At 48.9% G+C, this 16,545-nt stretch overlaps 1 protein-coding gene across 2 annotated transcripts; it reads left to right on the top strand.

Annotated features, from left to right (window-relative positions):
* The first annotated feature begins 1,751 nt into the window (after nt 1-1,751).
* On the top strand, nt 1,752-14,941 carry LOC122377840 (zinc finger protein 436-like). Of its 2 annotated transcripts, none has more exons than XM_043358331.1 (6): nt 1,752-1,884; nt 5,557-5,832; nt 6,207-6,400; nt 6,872-7,021; nt 7,431-7,556; nt 13,147-14,941. In XM_043358331.1, exons 2-6 carry the CDS (start codon nt 5,635-5,637, stop codon nt 14,303-14,305), a joined length of 1,827 nt encoding a protein of 608 aa, XP_043214266.1. In that variant the 5' UTR covers nt 1,752-1,884; nt 5,557-5,634; the 3' UTR covers nt 14,306-14,941. The 2 variants fall into 2 exon arrangements, with proteins under 2 accessions (XP_043214266.1, XP_043214265.1); XM_043358330.1 differs by lacking the exon at nt 1,752-1,884 and adding an exon at nt 3,215-3,361.
* The last annotated feature ends 1,604 nt before the right edge of the window (nt 14,942-16,545 follow it).

The raw sequence follows: 16,545 nt of genomic DNA, 5'->3' as shown, positions 1-16,545 counted from the left end.
GTAGGACTGAGACGGTCAATGGGGCGGTAACGGTGGTGGAGGCTACGGCGGGTGGCCGCAGCCCGGCGGTGGCGGCAGGTGGCCGCGGACCGGGGGTGGTGACGGGTGATCGTCCCCCGGCGGCGGCGGACGGTCGCAGGCCGACGCGCGGCGACGGTGTGCCGATCGTGGGCGATCGAGTCAACATTGTCAGTGATCCGGGCAGTGCCGACCTACCGATGGCTCGTGAGTCGATCGTTTGGTATCAGAAGCACGACAGGGACTGTCGCGCTCTCGTTCATCACTTGAAGTATTCGAAATGGCCCAAATTCTGTCCCCCCGCACTGAAAAGGGAGGACATTTCTAAATTCGAACTGCGTGAAGGCATTCTGTGTGTGCGAGGGAAGGAGGGGAGAGAGCCACGGATCGTATGGCCACGAGCCAAGCGATTCGAAATGATGTATCATCATCATGATTCATGACCCTTCACATCACGGACACTGCGGCCACGAAAAACTTTACGACAAGTTATCGCGACAGATTTGGTATCTGGGTCTCAAACGTGACTGCAAAAACTACGTCGATAGTTGTAGGCGCTGCAGTGAAAAGAAAGATGATCGGGGACCACCGGCGCCGCCGCTGTTACCTCAGCCGCCCGGGGGGCCCGGTGACACGCTGGTCATTGACATTGTGTACATGCCGACCAGCCGTCTCACAGGGAGAAGTCTGGTGCTAACATGCCTAGACAAATTCACGAGATTTCTTACACACTATCCTCTTCAGACTGGCGCTGCTGACGACGTAGTCGAAGCGTCGTCGACGCAGTTCTTGACATATGGACCCCCTCTGCATATCGAGACGGATGCGGGGGCTAATTTCAAAAGCCAGAAGGTATCAGCGCTGTGTCAATTTTGGGGTATTACCATTAGACATTCCGTCGGCCATCACCACGAAGGTATAGGGAAGGTAGAGAGGAAGCATCGTGATATTAAGCGAAGGCTGCGGGCGTTAACCGATTGTTACGGTGTCGATTGGGAGAGCCACTTGCTACCCGTCATCTTTTCACTCAACAGCGAAGTTTCCGATTCACATGGATATTCACCTCACTTTCTTTTCTTTATGAGGCATGTCAATGCGTCTGTCTCTCGTCTCATCGCGCAGCCGGTATCGAGATATTCAGACGACTTTGTGCAGGAGAAGATGCGACTGGTCGCGGACACCTTGAAAAATGCACATGACACATTGCGAATGACACAGGGGGATCAGAAGCGGCGATATGATTTGAGGCATCGGGCGCGGGAGCCGCTTATCAAGCCCGGCGATCAGGTTAGGATACGAAACGTCGGTGGTCCACCTGGCGCGGCGCGGAAGCTAATTCCCCCGTGGTCTTCAACTCATTTGCTGGTTAGAAGGCTGAGTAGGAGGCATGTCGAGTGTGTGGACCCACAGACTGGTCAGACCCGCCGCACCCATGTGAAATATCTCAAACCGGTAGTTGATCGGCTGGTGGACTAGTGTACTAATGTAGGTATGTGTGTATTTGTGAATGTGGGCGGTATGCGATCACTGTGTGTATGGTATGGAATATGGATCACTGGTTAGCTGTTTTGCTGTTATATTGTTTGTTTTGTTGTCCTTGTTATCTATTTTTTTTTGCAAGAGGAGAGAATGTCAGGTCCCTGTGTGCGCCTCTGCGCCGCTCCGCTGTCCGGTCCCTGTGTGCGCCTCTGCGCCACTGTGCCGGCCGGCGCAGAGGGTCAGGTCACGGAAATACAGTTCGGTACTGGCGACCGCGGTGTTTGGATCGCCGTGCCGTGGCGGAGTGGTGTCGGGCCAAATCGAGTCACACCGTGACAGTACCGGTGGTTGCTGAGTCTCTCGATCTCCGCAAATAGACGCAGATATGTAGGTACTAAACTGACTTTTCAAGGTCACTAAGGTCACGTGAGGTCATCATATTAGCATCGTAGATGAAATAGCGGGTGGAGCTTTTCCAGGGACAGTGCCGTGGGGCAAAAAGTAGTTAAATCTTGTGAAGTTGAATAAAATGCTACATTGAATCAAAGTTCATCATTACAGATACCTATAATATTTTGCATTACACAGACATCCCAAAGAACCTCGTGTAAAAAATATTGATTTGCAAAGCCATAAAGTCCGAAAGATCAGCTAAAGTTTGTGGGGAAAACGCTCATTGGTGGGGCAAATGGCAAGTTGATGGGGCAGCTAGATGGCCTTGGGGCAGCCGCCCCACCAACTGTTAACTGTATGGTAAGCTCCGCCCCTCTCGCATACGGTGAATCGAATCATGCAGGTGACATTTCTGCAAGCATTTCTGTCTCGATAACGTCATTTGCTGCTGCTTTCTAACTACAATCTGAGAAGTGAGAATATGCTTGAGTGAACCGAGGTCACCAGTTATTGTGTTTATATTCAAAGGTCAGCCACTACGTATAACTGAGGTCACTGTGCTCGGTTTAAGGGCAAAGCGAAAGTGATAGATTCACATCCTATAACAAATAGAATGATAGCAGATTAGTGTTGATCTGTGTGGTTGATCTGTGTGGTAATCACTGAGTTGTGGTATATTGGTATGATGGTTACTAGAGCACTTCACGGATAGGCTTTTTAGGATCCGGCCCGGCCCATATCCGGCAAGTCATATCCAGATCCGCCCATTATCCGCCTTTCTTTGAATATCAGAATCCGGCCCACCCATGACCCGTATTGCAGCCAAACTTCCAAAAAATATCCGTAATAATCCGTTTCACCAATAACTGGTTTCACCCAAAACTGGACTAACAAATTCAATCTAAGGGACCAGACAGCCATACATCTCATAGACCATCATGGTTCCAAAAACCATGCATACATTGCATACATTATCCACTTGAAGACAAGTCTTGTGACAAGTGAGTGTCATAAAATGATACCTATTACTTTAATCAAACCTCTGCTGCCGCTTAACACATTAGGTTAATTTTTAACTTCAATGTTGAATGTTAAAATTTTGATCCGTTTTGATCCGGGTTCAACCTTCAATTCCCAAATCCGGCCCGCCCATATCCGTTCTTTTTTAACAAATTTAGAATCCAATCCTATCCGGTCCGCGGATTTATCCGTGGATAACGGATTTATCCGGCCCATGAAGTGCTCTAATGGTTACGTGGTTGGCAATGGGAAAATGTTGTCCTTTTTTAATTTAGCAGCCGTGTTTGCGCTCGTGTTTGACGCTGACTCGCCAGATATGCCTATTTAATATATTACAAGCGATTATTCATTTTTGTGGGAGCTGTACCTTGTAAGTTGTATTGTCGTATAATTTTGCATAAATTGACCTTGCTGGAAACTGCAAATATTGTTGTGAAAGAAATTTTTTAAGGTAGGCTACCTTATTATCCTTTTATGAATCTGAGTTTGAATTGTTTGGTGATATCAATGTGTTTCAGGTTTAAAGTGAAGTTGTGTGTATTTATTGTAATTTTGAGCAATTATAGTTCAGGGAATGTATTTTGTATTGCATGTAGCATGTTTTTACATTAAAGTCAGCCTTAGTATTGCACCGTGACCCAGTGTCCTGATTATCAGTGACTGGGTGGAAAATCACAAATGGATTCTCATTGACGTCCTGGAAAGCCAAACGACGTCCATGAAAATCGCCAGACATTGAATGCCAAAAACAAACAAACCAAAAGAAATGTCACCTCTGAAGCCCTGAAATGAAATGGTAAAACAAAAGAATTATTATAGAAAGGAGGGTAACAGGAACACCGGTGAAAACAGGGCGACTGAGGGCATCAGCATATTTGGTCCATGACTATTGAGTAGTTCTCCTCTCAATACCTTCTAGACAGTGATTGTCACATGTTTTTTGGGAGTGAATTACAAGAGCCTTGATCAAATCGCCGCAGGCACCCTGCTTTCACTGTCATCCGGAAACGGGGAGAGAGCAGCAATTGCTATTGCTCTGTTTCAATTCTATGGATGGTTTATACTTCATGTGATACTGTTGAAGGGATGTTCAGTGGCTTAGGTTTGGCACCAATATTGACGCCCTTTTGAACTATTGATGTCTGCACGGCTTCAGTCAGTCTCTGCGAAAAGTCAATTTCAGGTCACTGCCTTGACCTTGTGTCACTGTGTGGAATTGCTATCATTTGCCAATTTCCAGCATTAATTTGACACATTGTGAGGTGTGCACCACTTATGAACCAATTTGAATGGCCTGGCACAATGCTATAATCAATAAGTGTACATGAAATTATAATAATTTTGATTGGCAACATCTAGGGGCAAGGAGTTCCTTGATTCTATGAACTGGGGCAATGGGGTATCAGACAACAGTTGGGCCCCCACTGGCAAAAATTTGTGCTGCTGCCTCTACTTGCAATCAGTATTTATTTTTTTACAGGAAACTTTGCTGCACAGAACACAGCCATAACTGAAGCAAGATATTAGCTGTCCCACTCACTGACTTCATATTTATTTAAAAAATTAGACACCACTACCATGAATCACAGACAAAATAATTCATAATTTTGCTCACCAAAGAGTTAAGACACAGAAATCTTAGTTCATCATTTAATTTACTTTCAGTCAATGACACTCATTGCATCCTACAATATCCTGCGCCCTACAATAGTCATGCGTGGGGTGTTTGAACACCCCCTGCTGTTTTTCGCAAATACTGTTTTTGGCACACCATATCATACATCAATTCTACACATGTTGTTAAGATTTCAGACCAAGGTCATTCAAGGTCAGGTCACCAGGTGACTTGAAGTGACCTCACCTCATAAAAAGCTTCAATGTTTGCCACAGGTACACTGAGTGACCGATCACTTTGAAACATTTAGCGACTGATAAGAGAATTAGTTAATACAAAATTTATATTTTTGAAATTTGATATTGGTGACCTAAGGTCAGGTCAATTTTGTGACCTTCCCATTATAAGTCAATGGGAGAAAAGTGAAAAGCACCTCTTTTGGACGAAAGCCATTATGAATAGCACTGAATTGTAAAATCAAATTACAGTTCATTCGATGCGTCTTGACAAGAGGAACACGATGTCGGTAAAAGTAAGCTCTTGCAAGGCTTGTGTCAAAAGTTATTGCAAAAAAACTCTGGAAAGGATAGGTTTTTGGCAGTTTTTCCCCCTGCAGGAAAAACTGTTGACATTAGGTCAAATCAGAGAGAAATACTCAGAAAGAGCGTTAATATCCGTGTTCGAATGCGGTTTTCCGCGGCGCTGTAGCTCTATTGGTTCCCGAGTTAAGCGTTGGCTTTTTGGAAATCGTCGACATTCGATATGAAAATCGGCGAAATTTTGCCTTCAATGACCTCTGGTAACCTGACCTTTGGCCTGGCCAAAAAGTGACCGAAGTGATTTCGTCATTATTTTTGGCGCTGTTTCGAACACCGCCTTTCGCGTATCGCTACGTGGCCCAGGTGCCAAGCTAGAAGGGTGTGTGTGTGTTCAACCCCCTCCCCCTTAGCAGGGAGTGGAAATCCAGGACCCCCAGCGGGGCGCGGGATAAACATGCTCATCTTGACATTCATCATTTGTTTTTCTTTCAGACCTACCTCTAAACACCTATCATTGGCTGTAGAAGCGGCAGCAGTTGCCACCACAGCAGCAGCAGCAGTTGGAGGACAATGGACGGCGGCCACCTGCAGGCCAGCCTGCTCCCGGCCGGCGTGGACCAGCTGACGGTGCTGCCGGCCGACACGGTGATGGTACTGCCGTCACGCGCCTCGGAGCTGCCCGGTACTGCCAGCGCCGTGTTCACTCGGCTGGCCGAGCACACCGGGGCACAGCTGGTGGATGCCGTGCAGTACATCGACCTCAGCAAGGTTAGAGACGACCAGCATGAGGTTTCAGTGGTAGAGCGAACGATGCTCTGGAGCTACTGTGCTTGCTATAAGTCTGTCAGGAGGATTTTGATATGAATAGTAATTCGCCCCGATAATGGTGTCTTCTTGCTAGTGTCTGCTAGTTTGTGAATTGTGTATGCAATTAACGTTTTTATGTATGTCCACTATTTTTTATCGTATTTATTTCAGCCGTTATCTCTTTTTGTCTCCCTTAAGTTGTTCAAGCCAGATACTGGACACTCTTCTACTCCCCAAGCTGCATAATAGTCAATCATCGCTGTTGTGTGGTGGCTGTAGTTGCAGTAGTCTCTGCTTATCTACTTCATATCTCATGTCATTCTTCCTCCTCACAGGCTCACCTGACCACCGCCCACCACAATATGGAGGTGTCTGTGGTGTCGGACGGCCACGAGGCCGCCGGCCGGGTGTTCCTGCACGGCGAATACCCGCGCTGGCAGGCGGTCAAACAGAGGTTACAGCTCCTGGAGGACCATGAGGTGGCGCGCGTGCTGCTCGACCTCTACGAGAGCACCGTGGAGTCGGAACAGTGAGTAAGGGTTTACAGCACGAATGTGGGCTGGGACTGGGACGTGTACGATAGCAAACGATGTTGGTGATTTAGTCCTGTGATTGAGGTTGCCTATTAATTGGTAGGTACTTTTTTGGTTATGCTGATGGCAACTTATAATTCAAATGTTGCAAAGGTGACTTAACTTCAATGCAGAGAGGCCGTGTATGACCCTACCTTCGTTCTGTCAACCTTCTCTTCTCCTTTTGTCGTCCCCCTTTCATTCCTCCCTCGTCCTCAATCTATCCTCCCATCTTACCTCGTTTTTCTTCCCCAACCGTCCCGTGATCCTCCTCTCGCCCTAAATTATCCCTCCTTTTTTCTTTAATTCTTTCTCCCCATCTTCCCTCCTCCTCATGCGGACTTTTCCCCTTGCCCCTCCCCCCCCCCCGACTGTCCCCCCCCCCCATCCCCACGTCCCTGTCTCATAACTCGTTCATGTTTCTACAGACTTGCGATGAAGGCGGACGTCGATCAGGACGAGTACGGCGGTGACGAGAACACCAGGGTGGTTCACTGCGAGATCAGTGGCTCGGCGCGTCCGCCGCCACCGCGGATCGTGGACGTTCGCAGCGCCGGGGGAGAGATGGCAACGTCCTGGTGAGTGGGGCAACTACGGCCGGCGAGAGGGACCGGAGATTACGGGTGGTACAACGCTAGGTAGGATTTGTTGTGCCGTTATCGTTTTTTTTTTTACTAGAGACATCAATACAAATTAAACTCATATTATGCCAAGTGTGTGATGAGTATGGCTTACGCGAAATTCGAAAGGCCATGATCGTTGTTAGTATTATTTCTTCCGACGGCCGTAGTGAAGAGTATGTGGCAGTATCTGACTATACATGCTATGCAACCCATCTTAGGATTGCTCATTTCTTGTTATCAAATAGGCTTGAACAAGCTGGATGCCCGAATACATTACGTGTCATTATCAAAAGTTATGTCGCTGCACTTGGCATCTAATGTAATTGCATCGGCTGACCCCTCAGCACTTCTGTGCTCATTTCAGCGCCGTTGCACGAAGTGGCCAACCGGTCACTCACTCAGCACCGGTCGCTGTGAGAGCTCGCCGTACTGCCCGAGCGTCCATCCCACGGCGAGACCGGCCCTGCCCCAGGTCTAAGAAACCACCCGGGTAAGTTGCCTGACTATTGTCACAACAGCGATAGTGCTGGGGTTCTTTGGGGTAAAGCATGTGTAATTTGTCTGAAAAAGAGAATTTATGCGTGCCGTAAGTAGCCAATTACCTTGGCGGCAAACGGCAATTTTGGCAAAAGGGGCCATGTGGAAATATTTACTAAGAGCGGAATGATATAATAAGCGAATGATATGTTTGAAGCCATTTATCAGTCCTGACTGGCCTTTGTATGGATGATTGACGAATGTCATTTGAATTAAAAGCATAGACATTTTGGTGAGTTTGGTTAGGAATTGGAAATCAAGGAGTAAAATGGCATAGCTCCCTTGTCTCTCTTTGTCTCTCTCAACCTCCTTATCCGCTGCTCTTTATCATCCTCAGTCCCCATCTCAGTCTTCCTCACACTTTCCCTGTCTTCCAACGAGGCTCATCTATCTCTCTTTCCTCCCTTTCTCTGTCTAACTCGCTCTATCTTTGTCTCTCTGTCCGTCCGTCCGTGTGTCCATGACATGCCCCCGTCCATCTGCCCGTCATTAGCACTAGCACGCCACTATTACTGACCTCACCATCCTTCAGTCACTCAGCTCTCGCCGAGATGCTCCAAAGTCGGAACAAAACCTTACCGAGGTCGTAAATGGGATTTGACAGCACTAGCTGGGGTTCAGTCTCGTTGAACGGCTGTTAAATGCAACAAGGTTTTGACATATTTCGGTTCACCGAATATTGACGCTCCCATGAAAAAAGTTAATTCAGGTACGCATTTGCAAACAGCAGAATAATGACATGAGCTACCAAATGCTGTCAATAGGAAAGACCTGCAATTCGTAAGCTTGGACCAAGCTCCAGCAGGGGCTGGGACTGTGCAAATAAAGCATCCGGCCGCTGCCACCGGGGACCTCCAAGGTGACCCCTGTCCGTCTGAACCAACAAACCCCCTTTCCCGCGGCACCTCCAGGCTCCACCCCGCGGCGAGAGATAACAGTTCAACACTGACGTTTTGCGACCGCACCAGACATGTGCATGGGTCCGGATGATGGATCTATGATCTCAATGAATATCGAAGCAAATGACAAACTAGGGCTATGATTCCATTGAACCTAAATATATCTTGGACCTATCTATGATCTCACAGGATCTGACGACTAACCAAGATCTTTGATCCGAGTAGATCTCACCATACGCAACCTGTGAAACCATGTTTCCAGTTGGCTCCATGTCAGTAAGTTCCAATACGCCGTGAATTGTTATGTGTAATCTTATAATATCCCTAAAACAGAGCAATTGCCAGTGGCAACAAGTTTTTTTTTCAAAGTTAGCATCAATGCTCCGGACGGAGCGGGCAGGACAAGCAAATAACAACTTCTTAACACTTGAACTTACCAAATCTAATAGACTGTTTTTGCGTCCAAGCGTGTATCGTTCAAATCCTTCAGATGCCACAATTCAAGTACATTTGTTGGTGTTTTGTTCGTGTGTTTTAATAAGTTTCAAACATATTGAGTCGTTTATTGAGCGAATTTAACGGGGTTAACGTTAAATTAAATTAAAATAAACGGGGTTATGATTGTGTCTACCAGAGGTGTCAATTTCTGCTGAGTTGTGGGTACCCGAGCACTACAAATTCGCCGCGACCGGTGACCTTAACCCGCGCCGCCTGTTGCAGCTCCAAAAAGTCAGGCCGGAGTGAAATTAGGTGAATTAGGGCACCTGCAAACGAACAGAAATCGATACCTATGGTGGCTGCTAAGAGCACGGAGCAGCAAGGTGATTCTTGCAACAGAGTGGTCAGAGGCCGCTGTAAATGTTTAGCGCTGGGTCCGTCGGTCACGGGACCGGGCCACCTCACCGGATGTGGCGCCTCTGACAGAGGTCAGCCGTACCGAGCTCTGCAGACGACCTGCCAGCTCCGAGCCGTCAGTCCGAGATCGGCAGCCGGCGCTGAAGGCCTGCCATCTCTGTGTCCGTGTCACCATGTCGGCCCTCAGCGGCGGGGTGGCAATGCTTCTTAGTTTAGCCCTGCTCATCGTGACGGCCGGCTGTGACGAGGGCCATTCCGTCCCGCAGGGGGAAGCTACACAGCAACTGGTGCGTGATCAACTGCAGTCAGGAACGGCACGTCTGGAAAACAGGCTGGAGTCTAGGATGCAGGCTCTGGAGCGCAGAATTGAGTCACGCTTGGAGTCCATCGAAGACAGGCTGACTCTGCTCAACTCCCGAATGGAGGAGCTGACCGGCCGACTGGACGGCCAGCAGACTCAGCTGGACCAGGTCGTCACCCAGCTGAACGGCCAAAAATCCCAGCAGGACGAGACAACAGTCACTGTGAACGACCTCGCAGAACGGCTGAGTGCTATCGCCACCAACATGGAAAAACATGTCCGTGAAATGGGTCAATTGGCTACAAGGCTGGACAGCCAGCACTCACAGCCGGACCAACTCGATGTTCAACCCACAGAACAAAAAACCATGGACAATGGCGCTACAGTGACTAAAGATAACGGTACAGTGAACCAGCAGTACCCACGTGATTGCAGCGACCTGCCTGTCGACTCCCCATCTGGAGTCTACCTCCTTCGGCCGAGTGGCGATAGCCAACAACCACCCGTCGAGGCCTACTGCGATATGGACACTGCCGGAGGGAACTGGACGGTATTTCAGCGGAGAGACAACATCCAACCCCGCCAGGACTTCTACCTGGGATGGAAGGAGTATAAGGAGGGATTTGGTAATGTAGCCCAGGAATTCTGGTGGGGCTTGCAGAAAGTGAGGCAGCTGACCTCATCAAACGACCGACGGTACGAGCTACGTATCGACCTTGAGGCGTTCGACGGCAATAGATCATACGCTACATACCAGGGATTCGGCGTCTCGTCTGAGGTGGACGGCTACAGACTGAGCGCCTCCAATTACACGGGAACTGCCGGGGATGGTCTGCGGCTGAACGTCAATATGAAGTTCTCGACCCGTGACCGTGACCAGGACGACTCGTCTTACCGTCACTGTGCACAGCGCCGTCAGGGGGCCTGGTGGCACAACGCGTGCGGGTCCAGCAGCCTGAACGGACCGTACAGGGACGGCGGCGAGTGGGCCATCGCTGGAATATGGTGGTGGAAGTGGAGGGACTATAACTCACTGAAGAAGACCGAGATGAAGATCAGGCCCGCGTAACTGATCTCGACACAAAGGAGGACATCACTGTGGTGTAGCTAACCTGGTGACATGTGCACCGTGCCGCTGCCACGGTCATTAACTAACACTATAATAAGGGTTAGAGTTTGAAGCTCTTGCTTACTCACGTGACGTGATACGAGGGTGCAACTCGGCGCTTCTCTGCGGACCGATTATCTATACACATCTGTTTAATTTTACTCAGTGTCCCTAATCTCTGACTAGATGGTACTAACTGCTATTTTGTACTTATGTTGTTCTTTGGAACATATAATTGGCATTGTGATACTTATATATCTTATCACTAGTTAAAACTTATAGTTATATGTACGCAAAATACAACTATACAAACTTATATCTTGACTTATTCGTATTGACCGCTATCCTATAGTCATAGTGTAATAGTGTTATTCTTTACACTATTCTATAGTCAACAAGCGAGCAGTCGCAGCTCCCGGCCCCGTGACGCTTTTCACAATCTTATGTCTCCGAAACTACTCCACCGATCGAATAGTGGCCTTCTTCATCAGGAAGATAGACCTATTCTTTAAATCATGAACCTACTTCCGATGCATATTGATGACAAACATGGCACGTGCTACGTGCAAAATCAGGGGCGTCAAAGTTGTTCCGCTCACGTAGCGTTTTTGATATGCCTATATTTCAACAACCATTAGACCGACTGACTTGTATTTTTCGGGTAGTTTCATCCCTTCTATAAGTATCGGACCACTCTCGATATATGCGAATGGTCATCACTGCATGTGGCACGGGTCAAACAATTGAAACAAAGGAGCGTCAGGTCCAATGTTCGAAATAAGACCCTTTGCTGGTCCCAGTCGGGTCCAAAAGATTGTGTTCTCCATTACAAATTTATACTCCGCCACCTGAAATCACCAAAATTTGCAGGCCTTTGTGACGAAAAACTGCTTATATTACACCTATCATATGCAGAAATAGCATTGAGAGTAACACATTTTAACAGCTCCCACATTTAGTAGGCCAAACATATGATATTAATATTGGGTTTTGTAAAAGCTGGCTGGTTCTCCCGCACAGATTTTATTCTCCGGGGCCAGGACCGAAAACGTCAATTCCAACCGTGGTCAGGTCTGTGGTGGTTACAAAGCGCAGAAATACGGTCCATATAAAACTCGGCTGGTATTTAACCCACGCCCTGCTGGAGCGGGTTGTTTGAACACCCCCCCCCTGCGGTTTTTCGCGAATATCTCAGAAACACCTTTTTTGCACACCTTATCAGGCATCTTTTCTGCACATCTTTTCTTTTGGACAATTGACAAACGTTATTCTAGATGCTCTCAAACATCGTAATACAAGTAGGTAAACATGACACACTGAACCGGAAAATGACGCCCGTGAACCCTCGTTATGTCCCTGAGGTCATCTCAGGTCACGATTTTTATCCAACTGTTTTTCGCTAATAACTTGACAGGGGCACGCTAGAGCAATGAAAACGCCTTAGATGTGTTTGACTCCACGATACGGATCGACTGATATGCAACATGACCCTTTTCCGGTCAGGTCATGACCTTGACCTGAGGTAAAATTTTCAAGATGACCTTTTAAGGTCAAAATGCAGTAATGTGCGCCGACATACGCCGAATCGCGATTTCGGCCTTACATGGCCCCTACTCCTAGAAATAGGTCAACACAAGTAAAAAGTCATTTGGGTCAGGGCCATTAACCCGCGCCGGGCTGGGGGTCCTGGATTTCCACGCCCTGTTGGGGGGTGTTTGAACACCCCCCGTTTTTGAGATATTCGCGAAAAACCACAAGGGGGGTGTTCAAACACCCCCCCCCCCCCCAGCAGGGCGCGGGTTAAGTTTCCATAGTATATAAAATCAATTAACTCTAGGACATTTAACGCTTCATCACGATCGGCCACTTTTTACGCTAATTATTCGCTCAACCCGCGCACCGTAGGGCTATCGGCGAACACTGCCACCCTTGGGGGGACGTTTCGCCCCCCTCCTACGGGGCGCGGGCTAGGAGGGAGTGGGGCTTCACCCAACCCCTTTCCGTACAAGTGTGAAAGGGTGGACACATGAAGCACGGCGGAAGGATTAATATCACGCTTCTGTTTGAAAGCATACATATGGCCTTCACTGAATCCTGCTTTAAATGTTCCCTGTTCATATGCATGCCTAGGCATAGCGTTATGATTTTTAGTGTTGGCAATTTTCGCCACTTTTTGCCGCTTATTAAAGTCGGTTTAAGCCGGCAAATGGCAAGAACTAGTTTCGCCGGCAAAAATGCCAACCCTGCCGCCGTATAGCGCCGCTGCAGGCCATTCGTCTGACCAATACTGTAGCCCTCTCTCAGAGGGCGCGCGTGACCGATGCTTCATACTGTAGCCCTCCCTCAAAGGGTGCATCTGACCGCCTTCTCCTCCCCTCAGGTGGCACCAGCCGGAGCCGGAGCCGGTGACGGAGATGGACGCCGACGTCACCTACGAGTCGTGCAGTGACGGCGGCGGCCACGAGGAGGAGGTGCTCGACCTGGCCTCTGGCGCCGAGCTCACCCCGGGCGCCGAGCCGGCCAAACTGTTCACCTTTCCGCCGGTGGAGCCGGAGCTCCTCTGTTACTTCAGCTGCGGCCTCTGCGACGAGAGGGGCTTTAACGACGTGGAGCGCTACTTCGACCACCTGTGGCGGCAGCACACCGAGTTCCACATGGTCGGCGGTCGGATACAGCGGGTGCCGATCCGCCTGCGGCCGCAGCTGTTCGTCATCTGCGCCTTCTGCGGGCTCAACAACAAGGGCAGCAACGGCTACGTCAACGGGCTGATGTACCTGACGCGACAGCACATGCCGTCGCACTCGTCGCTGCTGACTCCTGGTGGAGAGCCTCTCCGCTGTGACGAGTGTTTAGTGGAGTTCGACGACCGGGGCTCCCTGGCTCTGCACTCGCTCGACACGGAGCATGATAACCCAGCACACCGGTGCACAGCCTGCGGCCTGGACATGGAGGGCGACGCCAACTACATTGCACACCTCCGCGCGCACTATCTGTCACACCCGTACCAGTGCTACTTCTGTATGCAGATGTTTGTGAGCGAGGCAGACTGCATCGGGCACATCAAGCGCCATCACTCGGGCGACTACAACGTCCACAAGTGCAGTGGGTGTGGCTACGTGACGGCTCTGTTCCACGACTTCCTACTGCACATTCGGTCACACTCGCACCTGAATCGACACGTATGTCACGTGTGTGGTGTCATGTTTGTGTCCAAAATGTCACTCAAACATCACATCCGGACGCACAGTGACTCCAAGTTTCCGTGTGACAAGTGTGACAAGGTGTTCTCGCACCCTCAGACGCGGCGGCGGCACGAGCTGAACGCCCATCACCGGCCGGATAAATGCACCTGCGGCGTGTGTGGTCGACAGTTTGGTTCAGCGTACTCGATGAAGCGACACTTCATGATCCATACGGGCGAGCGGCCGTTCCAGTGTGACAAGTGTGGACGGGGTTTCGTCCAAAAAGGAGACCTGCAGAGTCACTATAAGCGGTGCAAGTTCACGGATATGTCACACAGTGTATTTACGTCGATTTAGTAGGTTCAGAGGTGCATTGATTCAGTGGTCAGGTTTCAAGTGCCATGCCAGTAAATAATCGTCACATGACCTAACGATAGACTGTGTAGTTAGGCGATTCCGCAAGTATTTGTATCAGGCTCCTTCGCGATGAGTTTTGTAACTGGTGTCTTTTTGTATCGGTATGCATGTTTTGGATATGGATTTTCATAGTTCATTTGATGATATTTTTGCGCATTAGTATTATCCTACCATATGCGATTGTAAATAGCTCAATTTTTACGCAACAATCCTGCTTATGAAATTCAGATGTTTTGTAAACTCTGACCTGAAATCTATCAATAGGTCGAAATAGAGTCGACTTTACCCATTTCAGGGCGTGGAGATCTGTACAGTACATACTGTTTCAACAAATTCCCGACCGCTGGTAGTTTCGTTCAATCGCGAACGTCTCGCATGAACATGTTTTGAGACAGTCATCCCACAAATCCAGTAGCAGTGTTCGTTCATTTCTTTTACTCGTGTTGATTCTCGTAACCTTGACCGGAACGTCTGTGTTGATGCTATGCATTTGATGTGGACATTGTCCACTTGGATACCCCTTGAGGCTGTGACCAGTGTATTTCTATGTACTGTAAATATATGCATGTTGCTACAGTGAGCCGTTCTTCGCGTACTCCAACGCAAACTTGTATGTACACCGTCAACCATCGTATTTTCCCGCTGTATTTGACATCAACAGCACACAGCTGAAGCGAGGTTTTTCAGACACTTACAACCGGCAAAAGCCCAGTGAGCTAGTCGCTTCCAAGAGCAGCTTGTCCAGCAGGGCTCACATCGACATCTGTTCCGGTTGTCAGAACACAAACTCATTCAAGAGTGATCAGCACTGACGGCTTTCGCCGCGTTTCGTCCGTCAAGTACCCTTTCAGATCTCAACAGCACGTAAAAGGCTTCGTTCGGGCAGGGTAACTATGGAGACCGACAGAAGCAACGGGCGTCGTCGCTATGGCGACGATGGCGACTCAGTGCACAAATTGTATGGAGTTAGGTTGGGATCCGCGGCCGGTCGCTAATACATCTGAGCTTAACGACTGGGTACTGACATAACAGATCAGCTCATTATGGCATATCCTGGGACAAACGGCTGCACATCGCAAAAAGCCAGCCTAAACAGTAATAATAAATAGCTCGAGCCACCGCAGAAAGCCACTTCGACACCTTTCAGGACATATGCACATTGCACACTGCGTAAAACTACAAGAACATGGCTAAGACAACCTTATGAGACGTCATGGAATGTCAACATCAACTGGGGAGTTGATGAAATCCGCATCTACAAACATGTAACACTTCAAATACACACGAGCTGTAAATAATAATGACCAGGAGCCCCTTGGCAATAGTTCAAGACAGCACTTCCAACGGACATAATTCCAGAGATGGCGGCGCCTGGCTAAATCGTTGTGTCCAAATACAAACACATTCTGAACAGCGTTCTATGGAGCAACAGTATCAACATCAACTGCCTGATTTGCGGATTATTACGAGCGAGCGAGCGCAGCGAGCGAAGCGAAGTCTTTTCAATATAACGGAAAAATCTCAGTATGAGCGGCCCGGCCCGGCCCGGCCCGGCCCGGCCCGGCCTGTAACGCTTTTGAGAGGCTTATATCTCAGCAACCGCTGGACCGATTGGCCTGCGGTCTTTTTTGCTGGGCAGCCCCATCCCTTCTACCCCGTAATTGACTACTTTTGATACATCTCAGTGACCGCCGTGGCACGTGCCACGTGAAAAGTCAAGGGTGTTCAAGCAGTTTTGCAAAAGTAATGATTTTGAGAGGCCCATATCTCAGCAGCGGCTTGAGCGATTGTCTTGCGGTCATTTTTAAAGGGTAGCTGCATCCCTTCTACCAAAGGTCGGATACTCTTCATCTATGTGAGTGACCGCCACTGCACGTGCAAAATACAACAATAAGAGGTGCCAAATGTGTTCCCATTTCAGTAACTCGGTAATTACTGGGGCGATTTCGCTGAAACTTGGCATACAGGTAGGCACCCACCAGGCAATGCGTTCCCATGTGTTGCGGTTAGGGTGCTACTGCACGTGCGCACGTGCAGGGGGCGTTTCCAGATCTCGAGAACGGCCGGGCCGATTGCGCTCAAATTTGGTACACGGTTGGGGACCGGTTAGTAGGGTGCCGTGCAAAAGTCATTTTGGACCCCGTTTGCACGTGCGCACGTGCAGAATGCCGCTTCCAGAT

The sequence above is a fragment of the Amphibalanus amphitrite genome, unplaced genomic scaffold (assembly GCF_019059575.1).
Source record: "Amphibalanus amphitrite isolate SeventyFive unplaced genomic scaffold, NRLGWU_Aamphi_draft 000051F_arrow, whole genome shotgun sequence".
NCBI lineage: Eukaryota > Metazoa > Arthropoda > Thecostraca > Balanomorpha > Balanidae > Amphibalanus > Amphibalanus amphitrite.
Note: the sequence above shows the minus strand (reverse complement) of the source record. Positions and strands in the feature narration are given on the sequence as shown.

Bases quoted from the DNA above. Each gene is read 5' to 3' on its own strand.
- LOC122377840 (XM_043358331.1), top strand. From the start codon at position 5,635: ATGGACGGCGGCCACCTGCAGGCCAGCCTGCTCCCGGCCGGCGTGGAC. The intron at 5,833-6,206 runs GTTAGAGACGAC...TCCTCCTCACAG, and splicing joins AGTACATCGACCTCAGCAAG to GCTCACCTGACCACCGCCCA. The intron at 6,401-6,871 runs GTGAGTAAGGGT...ATGTTTCTACAG, and splicing joins AGCACCGTGGAGTCGGAACA to ACTTGCGATGAAGGCGGACG.